A 24,674-nucleotide genomic window follows, 5' to 3' on the forward strand; every position below is an offset into this window, starting at 1 on the left:
AGCATATATTTATCATTCCAAAGGGATTTCGATGGTTTATCATAAGGAATAAATAATGATTCAACTTTGAAAAGGGATATAAGGTATTGAAAGCCAGTTTCTAATAAAGCAAAGTGTTGGTATTTAAAAGTTACTAATCCAGAATCCTATGGCAGTTATAATATTTAAATTTAAATATTGCTTTACCCAACTTCTTCAAAGTTATACCATTAACAACGCAAATACTTCTCGATATAATAATAAATCATACCATTCCACTTTGCAAAACCATTTAGAAATCACTTTAAAGCTTAGAGAGAAACCACACTCAATGATATTATTCAACTTTATTTATCATTAAATTTGCAAATTTACATAAATACTATTTACAATTACAAAATGTATGCCATTAGAAATGTCTCGAACCAGTTGCTTGTGCATTTTTTGTTTCGTATTCATAAAGAAGTATGTGTGAATTAACTAAATGACCGCAGCTAATTGCTTGTTTAGTACGTTTATATGCATATATCACAGATACTTAAATTCCTCTACAAATATATCAAACGCGTAAGATATCTAATTACATGTTTTATGATTAAGTAACTATTTATGTGTGTGGATTAATTATTTGGCCGAGAGTATAGAAGTCGAAGGGTTAAGTCTTAAGCTAACTATTCAAAGTCTTACTGGGTAAAATTAGGGGAATTAGTGCTATTAGGATATTTAGCAAGAATACAACTTGAAGATTGCTTAAGATCTAAATGCGGCTGCCGTTTAAAATTATTAAGTAGTAAGGATTAAGCACTTAAGGTAGGAAATGTTAGTGCGAGCTAAGACAAAGATTCTGGTTCTGGTTCTGGTTCTGGTGGTGCTGATTTATGGCGCGGTGGAGTAGTAAGAGCTGGCATTATTATATTATTGGAGACGCCACTCCGCTCCACTCCACGACGCCTCACGAAAGATGAATGAGCGTGTGGTGTGCGTTTATTTCGAGTCATTAAACCCCAAGTCCGGGTGACTCAGTCCCGCACGGAGAACATGACAAAGTGGGTGCTTCAGCTCCGGCTCCATCCCCACGAAATCCGCAGACATCCACAATCCAGTTGCTTTCCCCTTTGGGGGAGACGTGTGTCGTCTGAATTATTTCAGCGCCGAGTGTAAATATGCTAATTAAAGTTATAAAGCGAAATAATTTATGATATGGTAGGAAATAAAGTTTTATTGCCGTACTTAAGCTACATTTATTGCAAAATAATTAGTGTAGTTATCGCTATCTTGGTAATCGTAATCGTAATCGTAGTCGTCTAGTTGCACTTGTCCCGCCATCGAAATGTGTAAGTAGTTTCGCTTTTTTGTTGTATTTGGTATCTGGTAACTGGTCCACGGTCCACGGTCCACGGTCCACGGTCTAGTGGGTTTACGACCCGGAACGTCCCTCCGTTAGGTAGGCGCCATGCCCCACCCCATGACCATGGACATGACCATAGCCCGCCGCCGCCGCCGCTGCTGCTGCTGCCGCCGCCTCGTTACTGTACAAAATGTTGACCATGGAAGCCACCGTCACCGGAGCAGCGGAATGGATCGAGGAACTGTGGCTGTGACTGCTGCTGCTGCTGCTGCTCCCGCTGCTGCTGTTGTGGCCGCCGCCCCCCAGCTTCATAGTGGGCGGCGTCTGGGGCGGCGTATCGGGCTGGATCTCGGGAAACCCCACCGGACGGGGATGGACGCTGATAGGGATGGGCGCCACCTTGCCGGAGGAGGAGCTGCTGCTGCTCCCGGAATGGCTGCTGCTGCTGGTGGGCAGATGCATGCCCATGGCCTCGGTGTACGCCGTAGGTATCCGCGAATATGGCGATCCGCCGGCGTAGCTGCTCATCATACTCAGCGGCGAACCGAGCTCCATCGAGTGGAGTTGCGGCTGCTGCTGCTGTTGCTGTTGAGGATGTTGCTGGTGGTGGTGGTGGTGGTGCTGGCTGTGGCTGGTGTGGTGGTGCAGCTGCTCCGCCGGCGGATAAAAGTTCTGGCCGAGATACGCCGCGGTGGGCGGCGGCGTCTTGCAGGCGGCTGTGTCGGCCACGCTCCAGATCTTGGGCTTGCTCGCCGGAACTGGGATGCCACAGTCTCTGCTCAGCGGGTTTTTTTGGGCCGCAAAGTCCCCCGCCGACTCCGCATCCTGGCCGTATCCAGGATGGTAGTATGGCTGCTCCAGTTGCTGCTGATGCAGCTGCTGCTGTTGCTGGAGCTGCTGGTGCTGTTGCTGGTGCTGTTGCTGATGTTGCTGCTGCTGCTGCTGCTGATGGAGTTGCAGCTGCTGGGCGTGAGGATGCGAGTGCGGATGGGGATTGGGGTGCGTATGCGTGTTATGGGATTGCGTATACGAACTGTAGGCCGCATGCATGGGATGAGCGCCGGGTGGAGTCGCATACGGAGCCAGGCCCCGCATGGCCACCAGATTGTGCGGCTCCCGTTCCAGGTCCAGCTTCTGGTCAACACTCTCCGACTCCTTCTCCGACTTTCCCAGCTCGGATTTGATGAGTTGACTGCCCGGATCTGGAGATTAGAAGTCGAAGAGAAAGAGACCGTGTGGAGACACAAAATAAATTTAATTAATTTCGAGTCGCAGGCAGGAAGCAGACAAGTTCTTAGAGAACTGCAAAACTTGGCACTTCCAGGAGGTGGAACTTGGCAGCTGGCAGCCACTGGCGAAGGCAAATACCCTTGAAATTGTTGGTGGGCGTTGATGCGTGCAACCCTCCTCGGCAGCCAGCGGAGAAAGCTTTCAGCAGCAAAATACTCGAGTTTCCGCCAACTACCGCCCCAAGTTCCACCGACCCCGTCCCCGGATCCCCCTCTTGGTTCTCTAGAATTCTATGTGTCGCCAACTCGAACAAGGCCACTTTGGAGTTGAAATGCACGGAGAGAAAATATGGGAGCTAAAGGTGCTATGTATCTCTTTTAACTACTTTACTTAGTGTATATGTACGTTTACTTTACAAATGTATTACCACAAATGACAGTAATTAGGATTTTAATTTTTAAAGTTGTTCATAGAAAATATTCTTTAAATTCCAAACTTGTAATTGAAGTTTATTATGTTTGAAATGCTTAAATAAATATAAGCATCGTTTTATTATATTTTCCTTTAAGGTGCTTGCACTGTCTTATCTTAAGACAAATAATTATAATGATAAGTTATTATATCAGTTGAAAGAAAGTTAATTTTCTAGCATTTATACATTTACATTTTAATATGTCAAGTTCCAGAAAATGATGAACATAAAAACAAATAGTCTGGTATACATTTTTATAAGAAGGCAGACAAGTTTTGCTTTCATTTTCATAATTTAAATTGATCTGAAATTGTATAGATATTTAGTCTAGATAATAAGTCTATCCAACTTTAGATAAATTTAAAGTTTAGTCACAATTTTCTAGATATAATCAATAGACAATTTCCAAAATATAAGACTGATAAGATATCTCTAAATATTCCTCTAGATATTCTTTGCCTTTAAATATAACTTCTTACAATTCCCTTAGTATAACAAATTTTTAAACATTTTAAATGAACAAAGATACCCCAATTAATGTAATTCTTTATGTTTCAAATACTACACTCTCTACATTTTTTCTCCCTGTGCTTAAATAAGAATCGGAGTGCGGGCGCAAGGCCACTTTGCCAACAATGTGCTGTCAACTTCCGGGGAGGATGTCGCCTAAGCAGTCAGACAAATAAACGGACGACGGACTCTGGGCGACGGACTCTGGACTCCGGACTGAAGTTGGACGGCGTGCAGACGAATGTTGCATAACATTCGCCTCGCCACATAAATTGTACTTAAAAGCCCAGTGCCACAAATCTGCTGAGGAGGCGGGTCTGCCAAGCCGAGCGACGAATCAATGGGGCAAGGCGTTTGGAAAACAATATTCGGGGGCTCAAGAAATTACAAAGAGATATCGTCGAGGACTACTAATTGCGGTCAGGAAGTGAGGGAGGGAAGTAAGGGACTAAAAACTCACCGAAGGCTTCACTGGCCAGCTTCCCACCATCACCCGGATCCTTCTCCTTCTCGTCGTCGGACATAAGGCCATCGTCATCGTCCTCGGTCTTATTCTTCGGTTCCCAGGTCATCTTGTTCTCCTTTTTCAGACGCCGCCGGGCATTGGCGAACCACGTGGAGACCTGGGTCAGTGTCATCTTGGTGATGATGGCCAGCATGATCTTCTCGCCCTTCGTGGGATACGGATTCTTCTTGTGCTCACTCAGCCAGGCCTTCAGCGTGGCCGTGGACTCGCGGGTGGCGTTCTTCCGCCGGGCGGCGAGATCATAGTTGGGTCCGTATCTGTGGGTCAGAAATCAAACAGCTTGAATCAACAAAATGCTACGCCCTATCAGGGCCACTAATGAGTTTGCTTGCCACAACTACATATTTTCCGGCCAGCTATTATCAGCTTTTTTTCAGGTAAATAGAACGCACACCTTTAAACTTCAATAATCAGTTATTGGCCGCTGATAAGGATCGAGAATCGGGGGAGCGGAATGCATTTGCAACTTCCTCTCGTCTAGGTCAACAGTAGATGGTATGTAGCAATGGTTAAATGGCAAAATGGTATTCTGTTTCAGCCAGAACCGCGCTTCGGGGCCCAAACTCTAAGCCAGACATACCCTTTTAAGCGATAAATAAAAAGAAACCCGGCAGACGACACGACGAGAAAGTTTTTGTCCCATGGCAACATTTTAAGCCCACTTAAGTTTCCCATTTGTATATTTGTACAGTGCGGCTTCATTGGGCGGAACTTTTGGAACTATTTCTTGAGCTTGAAGTTTATATTTAATACAAATTATTTATGCAATGAAACACCCATTAAGGCAAGCTATAAAAAACTTACTTCAAGGTTAAATATATCTCAGAAACTATAAACAATTCCTTACGCTCCTTTAGATACGATTTTGAATTGATTTAAATTCTCTAAAACATTTTATATTAGCGTTGATTTAATAATTTCATTAAGCCTAGCCTCACTGTACTTCCCTTCTTCCCTGAGCTTAATGCTAAGCCAAATGTCTTAATTCTGAAATGCTCACCCGTAGGCCGCCAGCGTGGGGTCGTAGGAATAGTATCCGGTGGTTGACTGCAAACTCGCCGAGGTCCAGGCGCTCATCTCGGTGCTGGGACTGGTGTCCTTGATGCCATAGGGATTGCTCTGCAATTGGAATGGCGAATTAGTGGCAGATCCCTCAGCGTGTAAGTCCCGGGAGCCCCGCAGGTAATCGTGGCAGTTACAAGTTACTGCTTGCCAGCCTAACGAGCTGATATCTGCTCCGGCTGTCGACCTGCATTTGCGCGGACTTCCGCTGACTGAACAAAGCCAATTAGCAGCTCCTCCCCATCGTGCCCCATCCTTACCAGAGGTGCGTAGAACGCCGAGTTGTCCACTCCGATGCTGGGATAGGGGTTCTGGTCATTGGAGGGATACGGCCCGCCGTAGACACCCACGCCGGCGGAGGGCAAGGCCATCCGTGAGTACCCACCAATGGCCAGCCGGGCAGGATCATACTGACAGGAGCATACCGTCTGACCGGACACCGGGTCCGTGATAATGGGTCTTCCGTTCTCGCAGCAGGATCCCCCACGACCGCCGGGTATGTCCTGGGCAGCAGCGGCGGCAGATGACAGGCCGCCGGGCACCTCGGCACCACCGACCACGGCATCCTCCACCGGCGATGTGGACAGACCCTTGTGACCCGCATGGTGCGAGGACTGGGAGACGGCACCTGGACTCAAAGGGCCGACGGTCAGGCCGGTGGCCGTCGAGCCGCCCGAGGGACTCAGCGAGGCCTCGTTCGTCCCGGACAGAGGTGAGCCGCCGCCATGACCGCTCTGGCTGTCTGTATTGGCGGTCGTCAGCTGCAAGGAGATGCCAGGAGAGAGATGCCAGCGGTAAGTAAAAGAGCACATTTCAGCAAAAACCGAAAATACAATACAGTGCCTTGGACCCGAAACCTTTTTTACACTGCGAGGATTATATTGGTATAAAGTTTTCTCTATGTATTTGCTCTCAAGAAGAAGTTACTTACTGGTTTAACTTAATGTTTTATTACTTATAGTTACAAATAAAGCCTTGCATTCATATTTTTTGTGTGTTAAATCTGGTAAATATTTGAAATCTTTGATCTAGTATTAAATAGCTGATTAACTATGTATTTTAAGGATAGAAAAAGGTATTGGTTCTTTACTTAAAGGGTCTTTGAAATCTTTGATCTTATATTAAATAGCTGAATAACTATGTATTTTAAGGATAGAAAAAGCTTTTAGATCTTTACTTTAAGGGGTATGATCTGTATCCTTTTCTGACCAGAAAACCAAAAGGAACTTCAAGAGATTAACAAAAACACTCTCTTTATTTTTAAGCAGAATATAATACCATCTTAGGAGTAGATATTCCTTGACTCAATCCAAATTTCCCACAGTGCACGAACAGGTGAAGTTTGCAGGACCAAAAGACCAACCAAAAATAAACTAAAATAAAATAATATAAAATAAAATAAAAGAAGGAACTTTGGCTCAAGGGCCGCCGGAGAGAGAGAGAGAGAGAGGTAAGCGCAAAGGCATGTCCCTGCCGACCAGGTCGAAATCAACAAAGCAGATTAAGATGATAACTCCAAATGTCAAAATATTTTATTGGCCTGGCGCATTTTGCGATCCGTTCCATCTATTTTCACTTCATTAATTTTCAATTTATCACAGTCAGATTTGAGATACCGCTCCGCTTCGTTCTCGTTCTCGAACCCCGGGATCAGGGATCAGGGATCGGGGTTCGGTCCTGAGGATCGGGGATCTTTGAAGAGGGTTCGGTGCTCGGCCCGTGAGTATCAGTGGACCGATCGATCGAGTATGGGTATGGGCACGGCATCAAATGATGAGGGACGCAGGTAGGATCATCCAAAATCTCACTCCCTCCTCCATCCCCGAACCCAATTCGAAACCCAAATAAACCTTTGAGAACCTCTTGATTTGGAGATTGCCCGAATCGATTGGCAAGCCAAAAGTGTAAATAGAAGGTCGAACCAAATGATCTGTCAGTCAAGTTCACTTCACGCCCTTCAAAATCGGATTTACAATAATAATAAGGTGCAATTGCTACCATTTCTCCGCCTTCAATGGCTACTGCACATCCCCGATTTAAATAATAATGGTAATTCGTGGCTAAACGACCTGATTCGCCAACACCTCCTGTCTGGCTATCTAATCGAGGAGCAATTTCGCGCCAACGCCAAAAACCAAGAAAAAAAAAAGAGAAAAACTCAAGCCACCGGACAGGCAGGAAAATTGTTGCATAATTAAGGTGTTTCATGAATGAAATCTAATGAATTCTGAATGAATGGTCGCAGTGGAAGTGGTGCCCCAGAGGAGTCCACCGACTGTCTCCACTAATGTACAAAACGCTGAGCGCGCTCATTTCTTATTATTCTTTATTTTTTATGCGATTCGAACATCAATTTCAGTTTTTGTGGCCGCCCATAAAAAACACATATCGGCGACGACGACGACGACGACGGAGACGACGAAGACGGCTGGACTTGGAGCTGGACCTGAACCTGGACCTGGACTTGGACCAAACTGAACTGGCTTGGCTGGTCAGGTTGGGACAAAGGCTGGGGGAACGGCAGCCAGGGAAACAGTGCTTATTATCGGCACGCAAGTCAGTTTATTTTTAATGGTTCCCACTCACCCACTCTGTTGAAAAATCGCAGGAAGTGCAGCGAAGAGCGCCCTGCCGCCGAGTTTATCGCAAGGTGACTGCAGATAGGATAAGCCACATGGCCACACTCCTCCGACCAGGACAGGAGGAGACTCCATGGTTTTGGGCTTGGGTTTGGGATTGGGTTTGGGTTTCTATTCCGCGGAAATGCTGAAACTTGTTGGCAGCTCCTAAATGTTGTCTTAAAGTTGTGCGCTCTTTTATGACTTTTTCGGACAGCTCGCAGGCGGTGTCAAATTGCGGCAAGTTTAATAAAAAGGGAATATTCTTCACGGACTTGCCATTTGCCACAAAGGGAATATTTTATATTCACACTTGGGGTTGCGGGTGCTATCTTCATCTTCAGCCAACTTAATCGTTATGCTGAAGGACACTTTTCATTTGCTTGACATTTTTAAATGGAAACTTTCTTCGTTACGCAGCAATTCTAAGAAATATTTATATTATGAAGCATTTAAGGGACTTAAAGGTCTTTAAAGACCGTGTATTAAAACATTTACTTAGGGTTAAAGGGTACAAGCCTTTCTGATTTTTATTTGGGTTTAATAAATCTTTTAACCCCAATAAAATAATATACGGATTACATGTTTTTTCTGGTAATTTTTAGCAGAGCCATAAAATGTGATAAATGCTTTATATTGTTGATAATCTTCCTTGGTCATAAATCTGTCAACAGAATGAAGTATTATTTAAATTGTAAAGGAAACATCATTACAAATAATATAAGCAAAGCTGAACCTTATTAATGAAATAATTCATTTGTACAAAGTAAAAGCTTGTCCTTTCATTAATATTTAAGGTAAGCATTTAGCAAGAATTTAACTTTAATGACATAATTAATTTTCAAAGCAATGTCAGAGACCTGTAAAAAGTGCAACAATTTGCAATGAAGCTTGACTATGTTTTCCACTATGAAAAACCTCTGAAGGGCAAAGAACTCACTCAATTGGATAATACGAGTCCGATTTTAATGCGGCATGACCAGAGTTCAAAGTGGCAAATCAACCTTGCAACAAATACATCAAATCTGCTAAACAGCTGGACAAGTCTCAGAAAAGAAAACCCTAAAACTAAATGAAACAAGGAGAAAAAGCGAATATTCATTGACCGTAATTCGGTTGAACCGGCATGGACATCATGTAAATCTCTATCTTTCTGCCTTTGAAGTGCCCATATCCAGATGCAGATGCGGACTTGGATTGGGATTGGGAGTCTGGTGGGGCACAGATGGCCACCCGCACCCATTGGAGGCCAAGATGTTGGGAAAACTGGTGCCGTCACTTTACGGTTATTAATTTTATGATTTATGTTAAAGCTCACGAAACCGCCTACCAAATGCCTACCATATACCTTGTTTCACCAAAGCACGAGTATGGTTATGTGCACTGAACAAATTAATATGAAATTGATATAATTCAGGTTTAATTATGGGAAGAATAACTATAAAATAATAAAATAAAGATTGTTATATATAAAAAAATTTATAATATATATTACAAAAAATGTATTTTCATAGAAACCTCTCGCTTTGTTTATTTTATTAAGAGTGGGAGTAAATGACTCATCCTTAATTATATACTTATCAAGGAAGAGAACAATAAATTATTTTTTAATCCTTCAAATATTTAAAATAAACTGAAATAGATTGATTATAGGCTTTCTGTGATATATTCTTTGTTTTAATGATTAATTTTCTAGTATTAAAATTCATAGATAGAGTATTCAATTTCCTTTGTTAAAAGGGATAGTTTACAATCCCGACGATCTTAAAATGTTCTGTTTTACACTTCATTTAAACTTATTGAATCTTTTTAGATATAATGTGAGTTATAATATAAAATTGTAACCCCTTAAAAATTTTTAAATTTCACTTTCATTTTCATTATTTTCACATATTTTCCCCCAGTGCAGTTAGTACACATATATCGAAGGCAAAGACAAAGGAGATCGGTGCCGGAACATTTTCTGCTGCATTGTACTATATCCTCTTCTTGTTGTTGTTGCTGTTGTGGTTATTGGTTTTGCTGCCGTTTTGATGTAGTTTTTGTTGTTTTTGTTATTGCTGCTACCGCTGGGATGCGTTTATGGATTTTTGTTTTTGCACTCCTAACAACGACCGGGAAGGAAACAAAAGGCGATTGGTGCTCCTCCTGGCTTGTACTATATTGCTTTGGAATTGGGATGGGTCTTTGGGTGCAGGAGAGTGGGCTCTTGACGCCAGCTCCGGAACAATAAGCGAAAATGCGAGGATCCCAGACGAGCAAGCCCAAAAGCCAGGAGCCAGAGCCAGGAGAAGCTGCCAGGAGACCAAGTCCCTCTACAAACAAACACATGTTCGCCGTCGCCAGTCCCAGTCGCAATTGGAATCGCATTCGGAGGCACCTCCTCCCTGCTCCTCGGAAGTCGACTGTGCCTCTTTGGATTTGGTTTTGGCATATTCTCACATTCATCCGCAGGATTGCGCTGCCAAACGAGTACGCCATATTCATACAGAAAACCCCCCATTCTTGAAAGAACACAGTGGGAAAATGGGTATTGCTTTGAATTCCTCAAAAGTATCTAAAGGTATTAAGCTTTTTGTACTTTAAATGTGATTTTTAGGTCTTTTTCATAATGCTTTAATATTTGTAAGACTATGTTTAGACATTTTCAGCGAAGTTCTTTTTTAAAAATGAAGTAATTATTCACCAAGAAATAATTTTAAATAGTAGAATATTATATTTCCCATGAATAAGATTCCATTACATAGCTTAAAGATACTCTTAATCCCACTTTTACAAGTAAGCAAATTTCACGATTTCTTCTAATTACTGAATCAAAATTATTTACCATTTCTCATATTAAATTTCAGGGAAATCGTCAAATAATAAAATCAGTTAAAAAGAAATTTAAGGCCTACACAAAATAGGTGACATTTTGGAACCTTGCAAACTAATGCCATCTAAGTTATATATTAATCTATTAAAACTAATATCCCTGCAAGTAAAATCACCCCAAAACTTCTCAAAATGTTGTACATATATCCGAGTGTTTTTAACCACAAAATACACATTTTTCTCTCTGTGCAGGACAGCCCTTTTAGTGCGTTTTTGCTAATGCGAATAAGTTGCTTTTGGTTTTTTGCTGTGCTATGCTCCTCGTTTATTGAATTAAGTTCGACCGGCGGAACAACTCTTTCCCAACTGCGGTCTCAATGTTTGCATTAAAAATTCATAAATCAATTATGGAATGCACACGGCGAAATATTAGTTTTTTCTCGCTGTCGGCAAGCTGCTGCCTTATAGGACTTGCTGGTATCCCATCCGGGACAGGACTCGTTGCCGGCGTCGCGACATCGACGCTCCTTGCGATGCTTTTTGCTGCGGCCTTAGAATTTTAGTTATTTCGCCATGAAATGCGTGAACAGCTCACATGGGAAGTCAAGAATTCCCGATGAGCTCCTCCTCAAGTCCCTTAGTCCGCCGTCAGCCGTCAGCCGTTGATTAAATTCATATATATACACACTCATATTGCATGCGTGGACGCTTTTTGTGTCATTTTTGGAATGCCGTCTTGGCGTTGAAATTAAAATTAAATTAATGAATTCGATGTGCACTGCATTAATATTTGTCGGGTTTATAAATTTTGGCAGCAAGTCGATGGCCCCTCGATAGCATCTACCTAAGGACCAGGTCTTTAATTGGGCTTAGTGGCTAAAACTAAACTGAATGACTTCCTGGACACCGGACTCTGGGCGGGAATGCAAATGAGTTAAAACGATGACAAAATCCAGGAGGTTTTTAATCGATCCTGATGCACAGGCTTTACACATTTTCAGGCTTCAGGCTGGCGGCCATAATTATAGTCGATAATCTGAACGTTCATTATTTTAATTATTGTAATTTACCAAGTTTGCGTACGAGTATTATAATAAATGGTCCACCACTCAGCCGGCTTCATTAGCATAAATTTATGCCGGCCATCGTGGTCTGATATATTTATGTATATACATATATGAATATGTATATATTGAGGGGCATGTGTATTGGCTGCAGGATAAACGCACAAGTCTAGCATTGACGCATTAGACCACATAGTGGACGTTGAACAAGGCATTACACAGGCCCTTTGTAGTGCAGTGGCAAGTGTTTCGGCCCAACTCTCTCTCCCTTTCTGGCCAAACTAATTTGAATTACTGAGCCCGGAATACCGGGTAATTATGACCAGACTTTGGCATCAAAGAGGGAGCAGGAGGAGGAGGAGGAGCGAGGTGCATCCAAGGCGGCGACGGTGGCGACGGCTGTCCCAAATTGTGAAACATTTCTTGGTGGCAGCGGGGGAGCCAAGCGGCCATTATGGATATGGATGCGGATCCAGGAGCAGAAGCCATCGCCTGAATATTCATGTGTCGCCCCCAGCCACAGCCCCAGGAAAATGTAAATTTAAAGTTAAATTTCCTCGACAGCATTAAAGATTTCCTTCGCACATGCCAAAACCTCGACTGACTCACTAAATTTCATAGGTCTCTTTCGTGTTCCCGTTGTGTGCCAAAATAATATTTATTTTCAACTAAAAACTGGCCTCAATAAATTGTGCTTTTTAAATATTTAAATGACAGAATTGTAAATCAAAATAAAATAAATAAATATATTTATATTTTAGTAATATGAAAAAACACACAAATACATTTCACTTGGCGGCGTTTCAATCAAATACGTATTCAAATTTATTGCCAAGCAGTAGCAATATTTTATAAATGCATTAATTTGATTGTTTTTTTTTTTATAATTTGAACTTTATGAACTTGCTTTTGAGGTGTACTTTGAAAATTAGGTATTATTTACAGGTGGAAAAATGACTTTATTATTTGCCGTGCTGATAATATTAATAAAGTTGTATAAATAACTTTGATACCTCTTTGTGAAAACATTTTTGTATGAATTCATAATTTAAATTAAAAGAAGGTTTAATTTAAAACACTGTATTTTTATAGTAGTTAAAGTAATTTTTACATATGTTTAAATAAGTTATTATTCGATTTCTTTTATAAAATCTTCAAGACTTTAAGACTTGTTTATATACATAAACTTTCTATATTTTGAGAAGATTTATTTGACCAATAAAAAATCATTTTTATAGTCCTGGAAACAATTTCTATATGTATTTAAAGATTTTCAAGTTCAATTTCTGATATTACATCTTCTTTAAGACTTCAAAGTGTTAAACTTTTAAAGCAGAGAAACCTTGTTTGAAAATGTTTAATCTTTAGTGAAAAATAATGTAATAAAACTTGAAAAAATGTGTTATAAAATGGTTTTATATCTTTACTCTAAAAACTTCACAATTGATATTTTTACATATCTGAGAAACCAAAACCCAAGCTTTAAAAATATAAAACTGCTTTTGTTTTCTTAATTTTATACCAACAAAACTTTCGAGTAACCCTTTCCTGAATGAATTCATCTCAAATTTCATTTGATTCTCAAAACCAAATCGCATAAAAAATAATCGTTTACATCTCACAAAAAAAAAAAAACTAAACAATGAATTAAACCTAAGGCTTAGCGAGTTTCGCCAAATAAAAATAAATGATTTACATATACAAAATTGTTCAGCTTTAAAAAGGTAAACTCACCTGATTTGCCGTCGGGTAGCCAGCGTATCCAAACTGCGCATATGCAGCCATTGTTGTGCCCGCCAACTCACTGGCTTTTGTGGATTAAATTTAAACGCGGATTCACTCAATGCGGGGTTTCACTGTGGGGTGTCCCAGGATGTGGGATGCTGCTGACGGAGCCCTTGAACCAAAAGGGGTTGGAGGGGTGGGTGGCTGTGGGCTTGACGACAAGCTTTTGGGGGGGAGGGTGGCAACTGCGCTGGGTTGTGGGAGTTAAGGGAGGTCGTGTGGGTGGCTTTCGGCGTGCGTGCTCGACGGCTAAGCACTTTGGGCGCTTTTGTTGTTTTCCTGGCTTGTGTTGGGTGTTGCTCTTATTGTTGTTGTTGTTTGTTGTTTGTTGCTGATGTTTGTTGTTGTTGCTGTTGCCGTTGCTCTTGCTGTTGGCCTTGTTGAAAATTGATAAAACAAATTGTCGATGTCGAGCAGTTCTGTTAATGTCGCCGGAGCCGGAAAATGTTTTGTTTGTTTTGTGTGACTTTGGTGATCTTTTTTTATTATTCGTTTATACCTTTTTACTTCATTTGCTTTTTTTGTTGTATTGACTCTGACTCTTTTTGAAAAAGAAACCCCGATGGCTTCAAGTGTTTGGCCCGCAAACAGATTTACGCTCCAAGTACAAATGTTCGCGGCTTCAGTTTGAAGCCTTAATTGTTTGCTTTTTTTGTAAGGGAATTCCCTTGGATTAAGTCCTGATTTGGGATTTTAACTTTGTTATGTATTTACTGTTTTCTGGATTTTACTCTTTAGAGTTATGTATGTATGTATATTTCTTATATATTTTAAAAATTTGTTTATTATATTGACCTAAAACTATAATTTTATAAGCAGTCTTTTCAAACTAAATCCCTTTTTTAAATTTTTTCTAGTTTTTGTTTAGAAAATATTTATTATTTATATAGTTTCTTTGTATTTCTTAACTTTAGCCATTATTTTGAGAACATTTTCTTAGTTTTCTGCTTTCAAGTGTTCACTATACCAATTTTTGTCGTGAGTTTTTGGATTTTATTTTCGATTTAGAGTTAGGGTTTCCCCATTTCCGGTTTGGGGACACTTTTTCCCAGTTTTAGCTTTGAATTTTGTGTCTTTTTACTTGAATTTTTCAATTATTGCACGCACTTTTTTGTTATTTTACGGCGATTGCATCTGCCGATCCGTTTCGCTGGCGACGCTATAGTAAAACGGGTTCCGCAACCTGTCAGCGGGATTTCAACGGAACGAACGGACGGTGACACGGCCGCCAGTGACTGCGACGGTGACTGCGACTTCGACTGTGACTCGTTTCTCGGCCTGCCTTTTTTTTCGACACTCAAGCGACGACGCGACGGCAGAGATGCGAAGATGCGCACCTATTCGCGTTTCGGAACAACAAGCAACCAATGAATGAGCATCTATATAGAGGTACGATTTTTCCAGCCATTCCAGCATTCATACACTCATTCATACATGTTTGACGACTAACAGAGTTTTGCTTAGGGAATCGAACTGTAGAGTAACAGAATTTGGCTCATGGAACCATATGCAGCCGAAACATTGACGTGGACGTCGGCAGAGGAATTGCTCGACAGAATGAGGGGTTTCTCTTTCGCACTAAAAAGCATAAGAGTAAGGGAGAGCGAGAGAGAAAGAAATTGTTTTGTGGCAGCAGCGCCGTTGTATGCGACCAGAGAGAGTCCCATAGCAGTTAGAGAGAGACAGCACCTGAATGTACTCTTCTTACCTATGGGAAAGTGCTCTGGTTGGCAATCATTCCAATCAGACTGAATAGCTGCCATTGCGCTTACTCACACTGGAAGAGGTGGTGAGCGAGAGAGATGGGCTGCGCTCACTGGGGCAATTGAGAACGCCCACCTCCCGGCACTGGAAAGTTGGTCGCTCTTTCTCTCTCTCTGTCGTCGTTCCCCTCTGTCTCTCGTGTGGCATTGGAAGCGATTTGATGGCGGACCACGATCGAAAGGCTTCCTTCCCAATTGGATTCTATAACCAAAGTTGGCCAAGAATTTTCCGATATTGATAACAAAAAGAAAATAATTGGGAAAATAACTAGGGAATTACACAAGATTTGGTATGTGAGAAACTGGATAAAATGGGATAATATCATCTAATTAATAAACCTAATAATAAGTAATACTGAAAACATATGATAGTAATAATATATAAATATAAAAAAGAAAAATTTCAAAATTATTTAATTTAACTTAGCACATTTGTAATATTATTTTTATTTATTTGTTTTTTCTAATAAAATTTGTATGACTTTATAACTCTCTTAATATTAAATTGTTTATAATTCAATTCAACATACATTTTTTTAAGCTTTAAAATATAAAGATATTGTAGTTAATTTCCACTTATCACATAAACCCCAAATTTATTAATAATTGTTTGTTTAAAATATGTATTTTCTTTTGAAAAATGTCAAAAATTTAATATAACTAAATAACACATGTTGAAAATTTTTTTGATTTTCAGAAAACAAAAATATAGACAACTCAGAACATCAAATAAAATTTGTTCAAGTGTTTGTAAGACAAATACATAAATTAACAATATTATAAAGAGAAAGAAAACATTTTTCGCCCTTGAGATAACATTTTAAATAAATCTTTAAAATATAAGCTTCAATAAATGTCAGACTTTATATTATTAATTAGTGCTAAATAACGGAAATTTTTCAGAAAACTATTTGAAACATTTCAAAAATATTAAAGACTTGATTTCAAGGTCCCTCCACCGAATTTCCCAGCTAATTGGCACTGGCTAATCGTAACAAGAAACCGAAAATGGGGGAAAAATAAAACAAACAAATAAACAATTCCCGTTTCCATTCGATCCGAGGACGAATACAAGGACGAGGGCATGGCTGAGTCCACTTGAGAGTCCTTGTTCTAATTAATGCTTCGCGGATAGAGAGAGAGTGAGAGGGGAGCGTTTTTGGGAATTTCTGTAAAATGAGTATTTTGATGTTTTGGGGTGTTAACGCGGTGCCATTTATTATAAATGTGAGCAGCGTCTCTCAAACTTAAGAGCGAGGCACATGTGTCCCTTTTGTAATTTTCCCTATTTTTCTTTTCTTTTTTTTCTGGTACTTACAAATGTACTCGTATGTAAATGAGCTGAGAGGCAAAGTATTTTCGGGAAAAGTGACAGCCTGTGCCCGGCTCATGATCGTTTTGGTTATTCTACACTCAGTTTGCTGGACGTTGCTCTCGACGGCGCCACGAAATTCTAAACCCACTTCACAGGATCGGGGAGTGGCCAGCGATCTAGCAAGGATGCACATGGTCGAAACTCGCTCTTAAATCAAGGATTTATTTTTGAAATAGAAAACGAAGTGTTTTGAAGTTGAAAATAAGGGAAAAAGAGTAAACATTCTTTGACTATATTCATTTTTAAGGCATATAAATAAATATTAAATTAAATCGCCTACGAAAAAACCATTTATGATACTTTTAACAGGATTTTTTCCCAATATAAAACATAAGATTTAAATAAACAAATCAAATTTAAACTTGGGACAGTATTTAATCTTTAGTGACCCCTCTATCCCTCAATTTCCTGTGAGTGATTTCCGAAATGATTTTCGATATGCGAATTGTGGCACATGTCGCCATAAATGTCGCCAAGGATCCCCAGGACACCCATAGCCTCGGTGAGCTCTGTTTTCATTTAGTGCGACACAAACTCGAACATTCTTCACTCGGTGGACAGGACATGCAGATTATATTGAAAACAATTTAAATGTAGATTTTGGCGTTAAGAGAGTATTACTCATCTGCTGCTCCTTCCTCCTTTGCAGATGCCAGGTGCGTTGGTTCAGGCTCCCACACACACACACACTCTAATAAATGTGTACAAATTTAACTGCTAATGTATGTCCTTGATGTGTATGTGTGTGTGTGAGAGGGGGTGGCATGCAGAGTTGCAGGCAACTCCACCTGCCAGACCCCCCGAAAGGCTTCTTACTTAAGTGTTGTTTCATGTCACCTGGAAAGCATTTGGACATGAAATTGTCGCTTTTCAGTATGTGGCACACACACACACACTGATACACAGATACACACACCCACACACACCTAGGAGCAGCAACAGCAGGCTTTATTTCTCGGCGAAAAATCTTCTTCACACACATGCGAAGCAGCAAAAGGATAGTGCTCTCTTGAATATAATAAAATCCTTTTCACAAAACGATAAACGATAAAGTCACCGGAACAAGCACAAAAAGGACTCTTCCATGCAAATTGCTTGAAATGAATTTGTTTTTGTTTGTATATACAATGCACTTGAAGAATTAATTATTAGTTGAATAATAGAGTGAGGCATCATTAAGGAATATAGGAAACATATTTGGATGTGATGGCAGCTTAATTGATACTCAATATTCATTTCAATTAAGTACTAGTAAAGTTTCAGCTGCTGGTACTCTTAAATATGAGTTCTAAGATCAGAATAAATAATCATAATTAAGGAATAAGAGGTATTTATAAGCTATATGATATATTTGCAAAATTTTAATACGGTTTCACTCTGAATAGAGAACAAAAAGCCACTAAATAGTATTACAAATACAAATAAATATTATAATATTTATAATCTATAAATCTATAAATTCTAAAGTTTCTAAAATGTCATATTTCCCGCAAAATTTCCTTTATGTGTGCTTGGGCCTGCCTTTGAATTTCAACCCATCGACGACTCCAAGGGGAGCCATGTTCTGTGTTTCAACACTAAAGATTTTGTTACAAATTGCCATAATCCTTGGGCAAATACCAACAGAGCCACCATTTTCAAGCGGAAACTCAGGTGCGGGCAGGTGGAGAAGGTGTGTGTGTGTGATAGGTGTGGGAGGTGCTTACCAATCAGCGTTTATCAGCTTTTTTCCCCCTGATAGCGCACTCGCCACTATCTGGGCGATATCGGCACCTGGCCATCTTATCGACGCACTCGAAATGAAATTGCTGATCAAACAGAACAAAAGCGCACACAACATTCTCCAAACATTCATAAATGGAAACATACTTATTTACTCACTTTTCAAAACAAATCAACAAATCGGTGCTCTTTGTGGTTCAAGTGCCGACGATCGCCGTCAAAAGCATCCGCAATGTGTTAGAGCCCGATTTGGAAAGGGAATGGGAATGGGAATGAGTTCTACGGACTACGGACTACGAACTCCGAGACCCTTTCCTCCGAATTCTTTGCGCGTGCGTTCCCTTTTGTCGGCATTTTGACATCGACATCCCATCCGCAGTCACGATTGATTGTCGCAACAATTGCCATGATTTCTGGCTGCCTCCAATTGGTTTTTCAAGGCGCGACCCGCTCCAGAATTATCGGTGCCAAGCCCCGTCGCTGTTGCACGTGATAATTCCCGACTTTGGGACTAATAGTACCCATATATATATAAGAGTATATGTATCTCTAACCCACGGCAATTATAAGTAGATGCTTTGTATGGATAGCTGTCTGTCCAGGGCGATGGTGGCATGCGTCACGACCACCACTGCCACATGCGGCACACGGCACACCGACGGTCGTGGGGTCTTCAATTTCGGGATCTACTCTTTCCAAAGGTGTTTTGGAATGATTAGCACGTCGGAAGTGGCTTGAAGTGTCAGCACTCGATTCTAATTGTGATTTAATGGAGAGCTGAATAAATTGGGAAAACGAAACGGAAAGCTAGGTCACCTAATCAAGTAATGGGGGAAGTAGGGGAAAGCAATTAAATTTAATTTAAAAAGCAAGAAAGGTTTGTAGATTTTTGTATACAAAATATATTACTTAAAGAATCAAGACCTATTAAAATTATAGAATAAATTAGGAGAGAGAAATAATTGAGGGAATGTAATATATTTTATTAAATTTATTATTCAAGAAATAGTATATGTATATTACCGAAAATAAACACTTTGAAAAACTAAGAAGCCTTTAGTAAACATAGACTTTAATAACCTACAAGTAAGTCCGTTTTAAGGTATAAATAAAATACTTTAGGGATCAAAAAAAAAAATTTATAAAACATGTTTAAGTTACTGTTCGACGAAGAACACTTAGAAATGTGTTGATTTCCTTATAAAAAAAAGGCTACTTATGATCAGAATTAAACTTCATACCTTTAATAAATGTAAATTCTGTACAAAAATATATAATTTATAATCTTTTCAAAGCATACTATGAAGTTGGAAAATATTTTATAACTTTAACCAACATTTTCTTTAATTATATTCCATTGCCAGGAGCACAGGTAACTCATACTCAACTCCTGTTCAACTCATACTTTCCACACAATATAATATTAGCAATTAACATTAATACAACGACAAGGGATAAAAATAAATCTAAATTAGCCAACTTTTGGTCTGCTTAATTGACTGCAATCGTGGCTGTGTGTCCTTTGCCCTTCCGTTCGAACAGGGAAAAGTTTTTGGCCAACGACGTGGCTCGCCTCGATGTTGCCAAACTTGAGTCCCTCCAGAGGGACTGGCAGACAAGCTTTTGAGTGCACACCTGTACTGCCGAGCAGCAAAAAGGAGTTCAAGGATATACAAAGTTTTTTAAATTACCCAAAGTTGTTCAACAATAACAACACCAACAGAAAAGTATGCTACGAAAAAGGATAATTACAAACTTCAAGGAGACAAGCTAATGTGCCAATAGCTTGTCAAATGGCAAGTACTTGACTTTATAGAAACTAATTGAAGAGAATGCTTACTTGGGACTATAAAAATAAAATCTCTATAATATATATATTCCTGCAGAAATAGATATATATTTAAATTCCTAGACTCAGTCACATAGCCAAGTTAATTTATGTGACAGCTTCTTTAGGGCATTTAACACTCTTATTTGCATGAGGGGGGGATTATAAATAAACATTTTATATAGATAGACCTCGGTGAGACCTGCATGACGGATTGACTGTGATAGCACAATTATAAATAATGTCTGTTTATCCCTTAAGAGGAAATGGCAAACGAAGCCAATGTCGCCCTCCGTGTGCGAAAAAGTGCGAAAAGTGCGAGAGATTCATGTTTGCCACCCAAAGTGAACAACATTTGCGAATTTCGAAATTAAATTCCGTGTCATTCCGTGTAAATCATTTGCAAAATTGCCGCGTTGTCGCTGCATCTAGTGGATCGGCGGAGGCCGTGGCAATTTATCAAAAATAAATCATTTTGACGAGTTGCCAGGCACCAAGTTAAGGCCAATTGCCGGTTGCAATGGTGAATGTGGATCGCGAATTACGAATGCCATTCACTTGGAAAAAAAGTGTATACCTTAAATTGGGATTAAACATATATTAAATACTGTTTAAGGAAGTGTTTTATATGTAGGAATTGTTTGTAGGTAGTTGTTATTAATGAAAATATATGATTTTTATAAACAAATCTATTTTGATTTGTTTTTACTAAAGGAGAAGGTTGAAGTCCTTTTAATACAATTCTTTATTCTAGGTTTCTTCTAGATTTTGGAAAATTCTTTGTGGTATTAAGCTCTACCAAGACTACAAGGTAGAGCTTAATACCTAATTTTCCCATCATTTTCTAAATGACTTATGACTTATGACTTTAATATAGTTTTTCTTTCTCTGCATTTGCTGGTCTGCCTTCCGACTTAATGTACAAGTACATATAGTACATGGGTCTGTACATACCTGTCGCCAGGGCTGGCAGGGTCGTAATAAATTGCAGATTAGTTTGCAAATCGCACAGTGCGTCAGTGAAATATGCGTACAGCGAGGCGCGTGTGTATTTATGTCCGTTGACGCACCTTGACAGGCACTTTACGTACAACACTCTCTGTCCTCCCTTCCAATTCCAATCTGAATTCGAATCCACAATCCCCTATCCCAATCCCCATCAGTTTAGCGGATCGCATCGCAGTAATTAGTGCATCATCCCGTGTTGTGCATTTTTTTTTGGGGAACATCAAGTCACCGAGGGATGTCAGTTCCATGTTGTGCTGCACTAGATGTTCCCTCAGCGTCTGCTTACTCCACACTGTTTTTATTTATTTTTCTTAATTTCCCCAGGCTAACGAGTGTGTACTTTACTTTATTTTCAACATGTTTATTTGGGTTTTGATATGGGAAAAAATACAGGTATAATTATTATAACTTGGAAGTATTGAAAATAACTCTAAAAACAGATATTTCACAAGGTTGTAGATACTTTTAAGTAGATCCACCTGTCAATCAATCAAAGCTCTCTTTGATATAAATATAAAGATAATTATTACACTACTTAAAGGTATGTAGATGCATGTTAGTGTCAGCAATTTGTGTCGGTCAACGCCTATGAAAGTCGCTCGAAAAAAAGTAATAACGAGATTTAAAAATTAACGCGAATCGATTAAAACAAATTGAAACAATGCTGAGACGGCTGCCAGCATTAGCATCGTAAACTAATTGCGGGCAAGTGTAAATGCCCGGGCCGTAAAAAATTGTTCTCCTCTGGTGACAACAGTCGCATGTCGTCGGCGCATTTTAAAAGCAATCATCAATTATGCAGGCTTCGAGTTCTGAGTTCTCTGAGTACTCAGTTCTGAGTTCTCTGAGTTCCGAGTTCACTTCAGGCAAACAAGAAACGTCTCGGCATTAACGATGATTAGTCGCAAGTCAGAAGCCAGCGACCCACTTGGCCTGGGCATAATGTTTTAAAGTGCGAGTATCGAAGATACCAAGCGGTTTCCCTGTCAATTCCGTGAAAAATGATCCTTGAATATAGTCGATTTTCTTGTGGCATAAGCGGCAAGTGTCCATCATAATTCTTGGTATTTTATTTTCGTCTCTTGAATGAATTTTAATGAGTCCTGAGTTTGGTAATTTAGAATTATTGTAGTTAAAGGTAGAAATATACCTAGAATAATAGTGTTTAAAAATTAGTGATAATTGTACCTTCCAATTGTTTAAAATTTAACATATTTAATAATATTTTTATGTATACATAAACGATTTCCTTTGGCTCCATGAATTCTTCACTTAAAGTAAGGCATAGTTTCGTAATAATCTAAATACTATATGAAACATATATGTCATTTTAAGTTAACTCAAGTAAACACTACTCTAAAATTAAATTCCAAATAAATGCAGATCCATTTGAGTGTCATATAAACTTATATATTACGATACCAATCCAGTTGAATGAATGAATGTCTGCCGCGAAAAGCACTCTTTTGCATTCGGTAAATAAAATTATACGACTCGTGGCCGCGGCGTTCGTAAATTCAATAAATAATTATGTGTAACGTTTGCCCGACTTCAGAGTGCAGCTGAATTTGCCGGCAGTAATATTGGAAGTATCTGGGTCTGCAGTTAATGTACCTATTTGGCAGAAAGTCCTAGGACTGAGGCCGTGTCCACGCGGCGTATGCGCATTTATTAAATGGTGCCTCCTTTGCTTGGCCCACGGACAACGGAGTTCCAATTTGCAGCACAATGCAAATTGCATTGTAGTCGAGTTATTGTATAATTGGTGCAATGTTGCCGGGTAAAAGGATGGGTCCTGGCGAGGGGGTGGCAAGACCAGGACTCCGGTCCCGGGCCCAGGACTCCGGTCAGCCGTTGTCCGGGCAATGGCGCTTGTGTTCGTGTCAATAAATTAAAATGAGAATTGATTCGCTTACGCCCGATTTAAGCAACAACAGGCTATATTATGGGCAGATATCCGTAGATGTGGCTGCAGATGCAGATGCCGATGCCGATGCCGATGCAGATGCAGATACAGATGCATTTGCAGATACAGATACAGATAGCGATACCAAAGGCCTACTCGATTTTCATGGCAAAAGGGTGCAGCCGGCAAAAAGGCATTTCGAAACTATTAACAAACAAATTAAATGTTGGACCCGCACTTTAAAAACCAATTTCAGAATGCATTACAAGAAAATTCCATTAAACAATGCCACATCGGTGACTGCGTCGGTGTACGGAATCGTGTAGAATTGCCTCTTTTTTTTAGTGAACCTGAATCAGAGTCACAGTCACAGTCTTTCCAGACAGTCTGTCTCCGCATTAAGATAAGAGAAATCGTCTAACAAAACGCATAATCGAAATCGGGACGAGGCTGCTTTAAAAATCGGTAAGACAATTTAAATTTATTTCAAACGGCGTGTATAATACAAATCATGGATGACCATAACACACTCGAACAAGATAAGTGAGGAGCGTCGAAGCTTGGATCCAACTTGTCTGCGGGTCTCAGCTACATGGACATGGATACTCGGTTCCTCTCAGATACTCGGCCACTCGGCAACTCGGATACTTGGATACTCGGAACACTCTCGTATCTTTTTGGGGACGGCGACAAACCTGCAGATAGTAAATGTCGGCCGCACAATAAAATTAGCTGTTTTAATGACAGCTTGGGACCGACTCGGGCTCTAGGCTCCAGCAGAAATTCCAGACCCTAAGGAACCGGAGACCGTTGAAATATTGGCGGCAAAGGAAATCGATTGGTATACCAATCAAACGGCATCGTAAATATTATCGCGGCCATCTGCAACCTTGCGGCACCGGTGCAAGGTTCTGGGTTCTGGATTCTGGATACTGGATTCTGGGTTCCATAGTGCTGTCCATAAATTTCCACACGTGACATTTCTTTGTCATGTTAATTAGACCGCCAAGTAGATGCCGATGGATGCTGAAATCTGATCGGGCATCTTAAATACCTGCTCTAAGAATCGGAGACACCCATTAAGTGCATAGTCCGAGGTTTGTTTCCCAGAAAAAACGCGCAACCTGTGTGATGTCTCTCCGGTGCGTGGAAAACGCAGACGTTGTGGCGACATTTTCCACAGTCCCGAAAGTCTCATCTCATTAAGATGTGAAAAATTCTATTTCATTAATAAAATATGCGTTTTCCTGTCCCGCATAATTAACTCGATACCGTGTTGCTCTCTCTCACACAGTTTTATTTGTTTTAAACTATGAGTATTCCATGTAAAGGAAAACTAATGGAAATTTAACATTTTCAAGTTATTTTAAGTGGCATATTCTAAAAGAGAATTTAAAAAGCCAAGCCCTATATTATACTTTGTTAATAAATTACATTTCAATAGGGTTTATTTACTTTAAACGTTCAATTAAATAATTAGGATTCACTCCTCTTCACAATTGTTAGAAACTATTACTCTTTGTCTCAAATTATATATTTCTTCTTCTAGAAACAAAAAATATTTAAATACTTGTTTATTAGTTATTTAATATTAACTTACAATATATTCCTAGGCTTATCTTACCTTCAGTTTTCTTGGATCCACAATTGAATATCGGAAAAAA

At 39.9% G+C, this 24,674-nt stretch overlaps 1 protein-coding gene across 1 annotated transcript; it reads right to left on the reverse strand.

The window, feature by feature from the left end:
- Positions 1-311: 311 nt before the first annotated feature.
- Positions 312-14,781, reverse strand: caup (caupolican). The gene is made up of 5 exons (XM_020961144.2): positions 13,358-14,781; positions 5,388-5,888; positions 5,066-5,184; positions 4,000-4,322; positions 312-2,529 (listed from the first exon to the last, which is right to left on the reverse strand). Exons 1-5 carry the CDS (start codon positions 13,406-13,408, stop codon positions 1,397-1,399), a joined length of 2,127 nt encoding a protein of 708 aa, XP_020816803.2. The 5' UTR covers positions 13,409-14,781; the 3' UTR covers positions 312-1,396.
- Between the last annotated feature and the right edge of the window lie 9,893 nt (positions 14,782-24,674).

Source organism: Drosophila serrata, unplaced genomic scaffold (genome assembly GCF_035046125.1).
Source record: "Drosophila serrata isolate PLE 108 unplaced genomic scaffold, ASM3504612v1 contig_272, whole genome shotgun sequence".
Taxonomy (NCBI): Eukaryota; Metazoa; Arthropoda; class Insecta; order Diptera; family Drosophilidae; genus Drosophila; species Drosophila serrata.